A 12,261-nucleotide genomic window follows, 5' to 3' on the forward strand; every position below is an offset into this window, starting at 1 on the left:
TTTACAGTCTAACAGTGAGAAAGGATATGTTGTAATATCCTTGCCATCAAATATTTTTTCAAAACTTTGTTGCTTTGTATTCTTTTTTATTTATCAAATATCAAATAAAATTATTTAAACTTTAAAAATATACATCTGCTTTAAATATAATTAAGTTTTTATTCAAAAAATGAAACGTTTTATTCTTAAGTGAAGGAAATTGAGTTGTAAGAGTATCTCTACTCAGACATAATCTAATACAAAAACTAAACTTTGTAGTCATGAAAAAGTAGGGGTATATAGTGAAGTTGATTACTATATTTTCTGCATGAACATTTACATATAGTTATACAAAAGCTCTTAATTATTTCTTCACAGTCGACCAGCAGTTGCATTAATTCGAAAGTTAATAGCTGTACTAGAATCTATTGAACGCCTACCTCTCCATTTGTATGATACACCAGGATCCACATATAACCTCCAGGTAACCATAAAAAATGTAGTAGCTAGTATTGCTGAATGCATCTAGGAACAGTGTGACATTTTCCTTTAAAAAAATTATTTTCTTTCACGTTGGATTAAAATAAAAATGATTCACTTAATCTTTAAAGATTTTAGCTTATATGCCATTCGATTGATCTTAATGACTTGAAGTCTTTTGTTTGATCAAATCACTGGAAAATGATGCATTTATTCATTAATATTTGTTAAAAGAATTATATTTCGTAGATCATAAGTGGCAAAAGATATCAGTGGAAAAAGCTGAGAAAAGGGTTCCTCTTATTCTACAATTATGAGTCAGTTCTGTCTTAGTCCATTTGGGCTGCTGTAACAAAATTCCTACGAACTTAATAAACAGAAATTAATTGCTCACAATTCTGGCAGCAGGGAAGTCCAAGATCAAGGTGCCAGCAGATTTGGTGTCTGGTGAGGGCCTATTCCTCTTAGATGGAACCTTCTAGCTGTGTCCTCATGTGGTAGAAGGGATGAACAAGATCTCTCAGGCTTCTTTTAAAAGGACACTAATCCCATTCATGAGGACAGAGCCGTCCCAAAAGTTCCACTGTCCAACATCACTGCACTGGGGATTAAGTTTTTTTTATTTTATTTTATTTTTTGAGACGGAGTCTCGCTCTGTCACCCAGGCTGGAGTGTAGTGGCCGGATCTCAGCTCACTGCAAGCTCCGCCTCCCAGATTCACGCCATTCTCCTGGCTCAGCCTCCCGAGTAGCTGGGACTACAGGCGCCCGCCACCTCGCCCGGCTAGTTTTTTGTATTTTTTAGTAGAGACGGGGTTTCACCGTGTTCGCCAGGATGGTCTCGATCTCCTGACCTCGGAATCCACCCGTCTCGGCCTCCCAAAGTACTGGGATTACAGGCTTGAGCCACCACGCCCGGTCCGGGGATTAAGTTTTAACACATGAATTTTGCGGGGACACAGACATTCAGACCATGGCAAGTCCCTTCCTTATCTCTATATTGTAAAATAAGAAAAAACGTCAGATATTTTAAGCACAATTTTTTTCGAATCTTTCTTGATGTCAGTGGTTAGAGTCAGATTGCCCAAGTCTTCACTAGTCCTGTCAACCACATGGTTTCATAGCCTGTTTCTTTTCTTTCCCTCCTCCTTCCCATATATATATATCTGTATATAATATGTAACTTTCTATTTACATTCTCATTCATTCAATTATTCTTTTCTTTAGTAGCTGGGATCTAGAGGCAAACAAACAATACGTTTTACTAATATCCTAGCCCAGAACTTTTATCACTTTTTTTTATGGGTTTCTTAAGGGTTTCCTAGCAAGGCCTTCTGCTTTGAATTTCGTTCTGCATTCTACTGCATGGAATAGTTTCTTTTAAATAATAGCCTTTAATGAGTGACTGAGGATCTATATATGCCAAAGCAATGCAAAGCTAACAAAACTTGCCATACCTGTGAGAACCCAGCACTGTTATCAGTGCCAGTAGACTCCCAAACTGGAGTGCTTATCTAGGGAGTTTTACAGTGCAGTAGTTGCACCTGATATTCTATATGTAAAAGATGTAGAGGGCTACTTTGTGTTTTGTTTCAGACAGAATAACAGGAGTAAGGGGGACTGTTTGGTCCATTGTTTTTAAGCTTTGTTTCTGGTAAGTGGGTGAGTTGGAGATAAGTCTCAAAGACAGTGCACCGATGCCTTTTATTACGCAATTTTCACTTTAGGAGATTGTGCAAGATCCAAAGAGAGGAAGGCCAGAATCTGCTCTCTGGTAATTTTGCTGTCTAAAACTTCCAAAATGCACATATAAATCTTTAATTGTTTTTATAGGAATTAGTTAAGATTTATACAGAAATGAAACTACCTAAAATTGCTAGTCCTGTGCTTGTTGCTTACTAAAATGTATTGGATTAAAAACTGTTTTGCATCTCTTAAAGTTTGTTAGCCTTTGATCATACAGGTTGAGTATTCCTTATCCAAAATGCTTGGAACGAGAAGTGTTTTGGATTTTGTAATATTTGTATTATACTTACCGATTCAGCATTCCTAGTCCAAAATCTGAAATGCTCCAGTGAGCATTCCTTTGAGCGTCATGTCAGTGCTCAGAAAGTTTCAGATTTTGGAGCTTTTCAAGATTCCAGATTTTTAGATTAGGAATACTTATCCTGTAGAATATATTCTAGCGGAGTAAGCCAATTAGCTACTTTTCAAAAACTTACCTGGAAAATTGTGAGTTATAAGTCACTTTGGTTAAAAAGTTTTATAAGTTTGTTTAAACTGTTGTGTATTTGAAGTTGTTTATAAATTCTAGGAAGTTAACTTTGTCTTTTTCTTGATAGCCACTGTAGCTTACTCAGTGGCCCTTTTATAAAAGAATCTTTTCCTGTAGCATTGTTTTTTGGAGTGCAGTGTCATGATCTTGGCTTGCTGCACCCTCTGTCTCCCAGGCTCAGTTAATCCTCCCACCTTAGCCTTCCCAATACTTGGAACTACAGGCATGCATGCCTGGCTAATTTTTGGTTTGTTTGTTTTAATATGTGGAGATGAGGTCTCACTGTGTTGCCTAGGCTGGTCTTGAACTCCTAGGCACAAGCAATTGATCCTCTTGCCTCAGACTCCCAAAGTGCTAGGATTACAGGTCTGAACCACCATGCCTGGCCTGAAGAATGTTAAATAGGCTAGGCATGGTGTCTCACGCCTGTAAACCCAGCAGTTTGGGAGGCCGGAGTGGGCGGATCACCTGAGGTCAGGAGTTTGAGACCAGCCTGGCCGACATAGTGAAACCTGTCTCTACTAAAAATGCAAAAATTAGCCAGGGTGGTGGCATGCGCCTGTAATCCCAGCTACTTGGGTGGCTGAGGTAGGAGAATCGCTTGAAGCTGGGTGGCAGAGGTTGCAGTAAGCCAAGATCAATCCACTGCATTCTAGCCAGGGCAACAGGAGTGAGACTCCATCTCAAAAAAAAAAAAAAAAGAATCTTTAACAGAAAACAGACATTTGTTCATAGTTCCATTATGTTTATACTTCATACATCGCAGTTGTTTTAGGGTGTATCAATTTTTACAACTCTGAGACAAAAACCAAGACGTTTTCCAAAGTATTTTAATTGTTTTTGTGTAGATACTTACAAGGAGATTACGATTTCGGTTGGAACGTGCACCTGGTGAAACTGCATTGATTGACAGGACTGGCAGAATGTTGAAGATGGAACCTTTGGCTACAGTTGAATCTCTAGAACAGTACCTTTTGAAAATGGTGAGTTTCTGGCAAGGGCATGGTGAAATAAGCATTCTGAGCTGTGATTTAGCCTTTTAGAACAGTAATTTGGGAGGTATATATCCAGAGTTATGGTAATACACTTTGGCCCAGTAATTCCATTTTAGAACTGATTTCTACATGAAGATGTTTATTGTAATTTTGTAATATTGAAATACTAAACAAAAACCTTAATTCAAATCAATGAATTAATGTTAAATAGATAATTCATATTAAAAATTTAAATTTAATTGACAAATGTGTATAATTATTTCTGTTAATTTGAATATCATATAGCCATAAAAATGTATAAAGACTAATGATAACGGAAAAATGTTTTTGTACAGTATGATCAAGAATTTGTTTTATCCTATCCATTGGAATAATAAACTAAAGAAATACTCTGTGATTATTAATAGCGAGGTGCTTTGGTTGTGGGACTTTTTATTTTTCTTTATATTTTTTGCATATTTTTAAATGAGCATTTGTTTTTTTTGTTTGTTTTTTGTTGTTGTTGTTGTTGTTGTTGTTGTTTTGTTTTGAGACAGAGTCTCACTCTGTTGCCATGCTGGAGTGCAGTGGCACAATCTTGCTCACTGCAACCTCCGCCTCCCAGGTTCAAGTGATTCTCCTGCCTCAGCCTCCCGAGTAGCTGGGACTACAGGAGCCTGCCACCATGCTTGGCTACTTTTTGTGTTTTTAGTAGAGACGGGGTTTCACCATTTTGGCCAGGATGGTCTCCATCTCTTGATCTCATGATCCACCCACCTCAGCCTCCCAAAGTGCTGGTATTATAGGTGTGAGCCACTGCGCCCAGCCTAAATGAGCATTTGTGATAATAAAAGAAAACAATTCACATTAAAGAGATAGGAAAAAAGTAGGTAACATGCTTGAAAACAGCATTATTAAGGTGACTGTCACCGGGCGCGGTGGCTCAAGCCTGTAATCCCAGCACTTTGGGAGGCCGAGACGGGCAGATCACGAGGTCAGGAGATCGAGACCATCCTGGCTAACACGGTGAAACCCCGTCTCTACTAAAAAATACAAAAAACTAGCCGGGCGAGGTGGCGGGCGCCTGTAGTCCCAGCTACCTGGGAGGCTGAGGCAGGAGAATGGCGTGAACCCAGGAGGCGGAGCTTGCAGTGAGCTGAGATCCGGCCACTGCACTCCAGCCCCGGCGACAGAGTGAGACTCCGTCTCAAAAAAAAAAAAAAAAAAAGTGACTGTCTTTCATGTTTTCTTTGGTTTAGGTAGCAAAACAGTGGTATGATTTTGACCGATCTTCATTTGTTTTTGTTCGAAAATTAAGAGAAGGACAAAATTTTATATTTCGGCACCAGCATGATTTTGATGAAAATGGAATCATTTACTGGATTGGAACAAATGCAAAGTAAGTCACTCATTCTACTTTAAGCTGGAGTGACCATATTCACTTGGTAAAAGAATTCTAGGAAGTAGAATAAAATTGTTAACACTCTGAATATTCTGTGGTTTAAGGAAGTTTGACTTGTAGGTAGAAGTTAATAGATTATCCAAATTACTTTTTATGAGGAAAAAAAGTCTAAATTGCTAATTCTAGAATTGTACTTAATATACTTTTATATTTAAAACCTTGTGCAAATGCAATTATCTTAACATTGTTATTTGCTAATTTTTCTTTATTTTTGTGTAGAACTGCTTATGAATGGGTAAATCCAGCTGCCTATGGACTTGTAGTAGTAACGTCGTCAGAAGGAAGAAATCTACCTTATGGCCGCTTAGAAGACATACTAAGTCGTGATAATTCAGCTTTAAATTGTCATAGCAATGATGATAAGAATGCCTGGTTTGCCATAGATCTGGGTCTCTGGGTGATACCATCAGCATATACACTTCGTCATGCTCGTGGTTATGGAAGGTCTGCACTGAGAAATTGGGTTTTCCAGGTATCCAAAGATGGACAGAACTGGACTTCTTTGTATACCCATGTTGATGACTGCAGTCTCAATGAACCAGGGTTAGTTGAGGAGTCTTTGCAAATTGGAAAACTCACTAAAGAGCTTTGTTTATTTTTATAATTTTATACTCTAGAGCTCTCTTCTTTGTGAAATATTGAAGCAAAATTTTCCTTCTAAAAACAAATCACTTGATACTTCAGGCATTAAAAGTTTGAAACACTTTACTAAAACTTTTGTCAAAAGGTTTAGATTAAATAGTAGAAAGCTGAGCTGAGTATTTTACACTGGATCTTAGCCAAAAGGCTGAGAAGCTATGAATATTTTAAAAATTGGTGTATAGCTCTGTATACATACACACACACACACATGCATACACACACAGCACACTAACGGACACAAGTGAAACAAGCTTTCCATCAACTCTCCATATAATCACATAATACTTAGGAATGTTCAAAATATTAGCAGTGGCTATCGCTGGTTGTAGAATTAAGGCTGACTTAAAATGTTTTTATTTTTATCCTTAAATTTTATGTATTGAATTAGTTTTTAAAAGACAAGTCAGTAACTTCTAAAATATTAGTTATACTAAATTTTATTTATACATTTTGGCACATATCAAGGAGATTATGTACTTAAATTGCTTTTGGCATTTGATATGGTATGAGAGGAGCTTCTGAACATTAGGATTAATAGGTGATGTTTTCACCCCTTTTTCATGCTTCAAAGACAAAATATTAATACGTTATTTAAAACTTTGCAAAAAATGATTTTAAGTCCTTTTTTCCATCATAAGAGAATTTCTCCTACTCTTTGTAAACTTTTTTTTTCTTTTTTGTGTGTGTGTGTGTGTGAAGAGAATGGGGTCTTGTTATGTTGGCTGCTTTCTAACTCCTGGGCTCAAGTGATTCCCCTCACCTCAGCCACCCAAGTAGCTGAGACAACAGGGGCACACCATTGCACCCATCGTTTTGTCTTTTATCTTTGAATTATATTAATCATAAATCATTAATGTTATGAGTCAAATCAATAGTGTACATTTAAACGTTTCATTTTTAACTTGTTTTCTTGACTACTTTTTTCCCCTTGATTTCTTGATTCTTGTAATGAACTGTTGAGTGAATATGAAAGTTAGTGTATTTTTTCTACAGGTCTCTGTTATATAAAAAATCTTCCCCATCTTGAATTTCTTTTTCATCTGTTTTAAAATATTACATAATTTTTTCTCTAACATATTAACAGGTCAACTGCAACTTGGCCTCTTGATCCACCAAAGGATGAGAAACAAGGGTGGAGACATGTGAGAATTAAACAGATGGGGAAAAATGCCAGTGGACAGACACACTACCTCTCACTATCTGGATTTGAACTTTATGGCACTGTAAATGGAGTATGTGAAGATCAGCTAGGTAAAGAGATGATAGGAGACTTTTCCAACTTACTGAAACAATTACTTTTGTAAAAAGTGATTTGGTTTTTATTTCTCCAATTTCTACCTGACAGGGAAAGCAGCTAAAGAAGCAGAAGCTAATCTTAGACGGCAGAGACGTCTAGTACGCTCCCAGGTTCTGAAATACATGGTTCCAGGAGCTCGTGTTATCAGAGGCTTGGATTGGAAATGGCGAGATCAGGATGGCAGCCCACAGGGAGAAGGCACTGTCACAGGAGAACTGCACAATGGTGAGTAGGTGCTCAGCACATTTGTGTAGAAAATGGGTAGTTAAGTTTTTTCTTTTGTCTTTCAAGATAATTTGTAAATTGCATAAATGTATGAGCACTGTTTAGAAGAACTGTTGATATCACATTGTAAATGGAAAAAATGTAAAGAAAATAAGGGAAAATTTTAAGTTCTTGGGTTTTGACTAGAAACTTACTGGTAATATTTTGGAAGTGATCAAGGCTAGTGTAAGTTGAGTATCTTCAAGACACACTTCTGGTTTTTTTCCCTCTAGTTTATTTTCAAGCTTACTGTGAGTTTTATTTTAATTTATTATGCTTTTCTTTATCTTGTTAGTGTCACAGGAATCATGCAATAATTTTTATGGTGTCATAAATCATGTAGAAAAAAAGGATTAGCATTTTTACTTCACTATTTTTTAATAAAGCATGGAACAAGACGCATCGTCTCTTTATCTGTTAGTAGATTATTATTGTTTCAAAATGTTTCTCAGCCTACCTGCTTTTTTGGGAGGAGTTTATCATGTTTTGTAAACAATATTCACATAGCAATCTATGTGAATCGAGTTCTTTGATTCTGCAAAGTTTAGGAAGATCATCTTTCTTCTTATTGCTGTTGACTTCAAAGCAATTGTAGTAGCAAATTGTTTTCTTCAAACTATAAGGTTGATTCATTAGCAGATAATTTGCCTAAGCATCAGTGGGTTTGTTTTCATCAATTTTGTATCAGTTTTTAGCATTAAAAAAAGTAAAATGTTTATATTCTCAACTTACACCACATTTTTTTTTTTTTTTTTTTTTTTTTGAGACAGAGTCTTGCTTTTGTTCCCTGGAGTGCAATGGTGTGATATCGGCTCACTGCAACCTCTGCCTCCTGGGTTCAAGCGATTCTCTTGCCTCAGTCTCCCAACTAGCTAGGATTACAGGCATGCGCCACCATGCCTGGCTAATTTTGTATTTTTAGTAGAGACGGGGTTTCTCCCTGTTGGTCAGGCTGGTCTCGATCTCCTGACCTCAGGTGATCCACCCGCTTTGGCCTCCCAAAGTGCTGGGATTACAGGCGTGAGCCACCACCCCCGGCAACTTACACCACATATTTAAAGAGCTAGAATAAATGTGACAGTACTTAGGAGAATGACTGACATTTAATTTCGTGTGTTACGTGATAAAGACATTTATTTATTCAAATAAACCCTTTGATTATATTGCTTTTAAGATTCTATTTCTTGAATTATTTTACTGCCAAATGTTTTTATGCAGTATCAGGCCCTAATTGCAAATCATTTTAATCATACAGGTTTACAGTGACCTAAAATTCATAAATACCAGTAATAATTGAGACATCAGTAGTACCATTCAACTCAGAAATTTCAAATTTTCTTGTTTTTGGGCATCTTGATGATACTTATTAAAAAGCTGTTATTGTATTTCCTGTAATTGTTTTGGCCTTGATGTATGTGACTTGAGAAGAAGAGGATAGTTAGAGACGTGTGAATGCAGTTCTTTTTTCTCGGGATGGAGTCAACTGAAGCAATTGCATAGGGAAAGTAGAATATATTTTTTTTCCCCCAAGATACGATGGCACAACAGTTTTAATACAACCACCAGTCTTCACAAAATAATTTTAATACTTTGTGCCTGGACTAGCAGCATCTTGCACTGTGACATTCCTATACATACATAAGCATTTTATTGAAGTACAAATGTTAAAAGCAGAGTAACTTAAGCAATTGCCTATACAAAGGTAAATAGATACTGTAGGTTATTTTTCTTCTTGATTCATTTTTGCTGCATAGTAAGTTGCAATTACATTTCAGTATAATGTTACTGATCTATAAAATACGTTCGAACTGTAAGGTATGGCACCTCCTTATGAGAGAGTGCTCACATGTAAATCTGAATATTTTGAGTGTTTTTTTTGTTTTGTTTTGTTTTATCTGCCACAGATGGGAAAAACAAAAATCATGTAGCCTAGAAATTTCAGGGTTTTAGCATTCAAGAAAGGCCTATTTTCGCTGATCTGACAAATGTAGAAATTTAGTTTTGGCTAATCAACATGGCTGTTCCCATCAAGTTATGCCTTTAAGTCTCTATGTCAGAGAGGGTTCTTAGCTTTCAAATACTTAAGCCAACCATTTCTATTGATGGCTAGTCGTTATGACTGTATATTTTTTTGTCTGTCTTTTGGGCGTAGAAGGAGTTGAGAGAGTATGTTTTTTGGGCCAATTAATACAATACAAAAGTTACTTTTATTTGAGATTGGGCTATGTTTTTGAACCTTCTTCTTTTCTCACACATTTCTGTGTAGCAGAAGAGATAGTTAAATGTTGGTTCTTCAGAGATTATTTCAGCATACAGAAAAAAACAGAGGCAATTGAAAAATCTCATCTAAGCTACTTATGTAGATTTGGGGCAGTCACTTTTCCTTTCAAAGAACACATATGCAGATAATCCCCACAGGTAATTCAATATTATTTCCCTCTGAGTGCCAGCAATAAACATGAACTTGATGTATGTGTGGGTGGGCATCTGGGTGTGTGGATGGGTGTGTTTGTGAGCTTGGGCCCCTTTTATGTATGGATAAGAACTTTATATAAAGGCTTGTTACAGTTTTAAAAAAATGTTTTTTGTGTCTTATGTTTTTCCCTGAAATAGTTAGCTTATAACACTAAAATAAGATTGTAGAATTTATATTAATTTTCTTTTAATAGACAATTTTTTTTTTTTTTTTTGCTTTTGGAGGTTCATTACCTTTTTTAAAAAACAATATTATTTTTCAACTACAAGTAAATATATAAATTGAATATCATTATGCTCATTAGTTCTCTACATGTTAGTAGCTTTAGCAGATAGTTTCTGATAAGAGAGCTCAGTGTGCTCTTTAAATTTTTTTTTAGAATTTTCTGTGCTTATTCAAATTTATTGAACTTAATTATTTAACATAAGAGAACCAAAGAACCACTGAACTTTGAGAACACAACCGAAATGCTAACTTTAGTATTTTATTTGAGCTAGTGACCTAAAATTTCTGTGGTAATATGTGAATATTTTGAGAGGTTAGCCCAAATTAATGGTAAGAAATTAATGGTAAGCTAGCACGTTTTTCTAGACAGAAAATTTGACTACGCATAATTATACTTAGCAATTTAAAAACTTTTACCTAGATTGTGTTTACTTGCTGAAGTGGCAGTATTTTACCATGTATATCAATCTTTTAAAATTTCTTGAACAGTTCTTCCATTTAAGAAGTAACCAAGCCAGGTGCAGTGGCTCACATCTGTAATCCCAGCTACTCAAGAGGCTGAGGTGGGAGGATCATTTAAGCCCAGGAGTTCAAGATTAGCATGGGCAACGCAAGACCTCATCTCTAAAAATCAAATAATATTAAAAATGAAAAATAACCCAGTAGATTTAAACATGACCTTTACATTGCTTTTAAATGTCATAGACTGAATAGTTCAGAAATAAGGGAAATAAAAGGAAGAATTTTAAACATTTCCTGGAAACCTTGTATACAGTACATATTTCTTGTCCTTAAAATATTTTTATCATGAGAGTTAAATATTATAGACTTTCAGATAACTAGTCATATAGTCAAATAATTGAGTCCAAAAATTTACATATATTTTAGTTGGCCAACCTTGATTGACTAGAAATTCAGAAAAGGACAGCACTGATGAAAAGCTGATCCCATATTGTGGAGCTACTGTCTGACACGCTCCTATCTGCTTTCTGCTGGGTCTCACAAACTCCTGTCCCTTTCCAGGCTGGATTGATGTCACCTGGGATGCTGGTGGCTCAAACTCTTACCGTATGGGCGCAGAAGGAAAATTTGACCTCAAGCTTGCACCAGGGTACGACCCTGATACAGTGGCATCACCCAAACCTGTTTCATCCACTGTTTCAGGCACAACGCAATCATGGAGCAGCTTGGTGAAAAACAACTGTCCAGACAAGACATCTGCTGCTGCAGGCTCCTCAAGTAGAAAAGGAAGCAGCAGTTCTGTGTGTAGCGTGGCCAGTAGCAGCGACATCAGCTTGGGTTCGACCAAAACGGAACGGAGATCAGAAATTGTAATGGAACACAGTATAGTTTCAGGAGCTGATGTCCATGAACCAATTGTTGTTCTTTCATCTGCTGAAAACGTCCCTCAAACAGAAGTAGGGTCGTCTTCCAGTGCAAGCACCAGCACCTTAACAGCGGAGACGGGAAGTGAAAATGCTGAAAGGAAGTTAGGCCCTGATAGTTCTGTTCGTACTCCTGGGGAGTCTAGTGCAATATCCATGGGAATTGTCAGTGTTAGTTCTCCTGATGTTAGTTCAGTATCTGAATTAACTAATAAAGAAGCAGCTTCACAACGACCTCTTAGCTCTTCAGCAAGTAACAGACTGTCAGTGAGTTCTTTGTTGGCTGCTGGGGCCCCTATGAGCTCTAGTGCAAGTGTACCTAACCTGTCCTCAAGAGAAACATCTAGCTTGGAGAGTTTTGTAAGGAGAGTGGCAAACATAGCACGGACTAATGCCACGAACAACATGAATCTAAGCCGAAGCAGCAGTGATAACAACACTAATACTTTGGGGAGGAATGTGATGAGCACAGCAAGTAAGTGAGCTTTTCCTTCTGGAACCAATGCTTTTTCCACTTGGAGGGATGCAAAGTAGGGTCTCGTGTTCTGGCTGCAGTTTTTAACTAGGTCATTAACCATATTAGATAAAGCTACATCAAATTTAGCACTTCAGAAATATGAAGTTAAGTTCTCTAGAATCATCATATTTTCAGAATTCAGATTAGGTGTGATAAAGAACCTCTTATTCTAGAAGGATAAAACAATACTTCTGATTTGCACTCCTTTATGATACATCATTAAGGAAAGTTGCATGAGGAAATAGATGACTATTAAATGTTATCACAGTGCAGTGAAACCAAAGCA

The 12,261-nt window shown here is 36.7% G+C and overlaps 1 protein-coding gene across 5 annotated transcripts in view; it reads left to right on the plus strand.

Annotated features, from left to right (window-relative positions):
• HECTD1 (HECT domain E3 ubiquitin protein ligase 1) overlaps positions 1-12,261 on the plus strand; it is a 109,196-nt gene that overhangs the window by 67,549 nt on the left and 29,386 nt on the right. For 3 of the 5 annotated variants that reach the window (XM_033188339.1, XM_033188338.1, XM_033188340.1), the window contains exons 19-25: positions 358-463; positions 3,582-3,716; positions 4,967-5,106; positions 5,389-5,712; positions 6,896-7,062; positions 7,157-7,333; positions 11,097-11,933. In XM_033188339.1, coding sequence (XP_033044230.1) covers positions 358-463; positions 3,582-3,716; positions 4,967-5,106; positions 5,389-5,712; positions 6,896-7,062; positions 7,157-7,333; positions 11,097-11,933 — 1,886 coding nt within the window. The remainder of the gene's footprint in view (positions 1-357; positions 464-3,581; positions 3,717-4,966; positions 5,107-5,388; positions 5,713-6,895; positions 7,063-7,156; positions 7,334-11,096; positions 11,934-12,261) is intronic. The other 2 variants (XM_033188341.1, XM_033188342.1) reach the window with 2 other exon arrangements.

This window comes from Trachypithecus francoisi, unplaced genomic scaffold (assembly GCF_009764315.1).
Source record: "Trachypithecus francoisi isolate TF-2019V2 unplaced genomic scaffold, Tfra_2.0 Lachesis_group3, whole genome shotgun sequence".
Lineage (NCBI taxonomy): Eukaryota > Metazoa > Chordata > Mammalia > Primates > Cercopithecidae > Trachypithecus > Trachypithecus francoisi.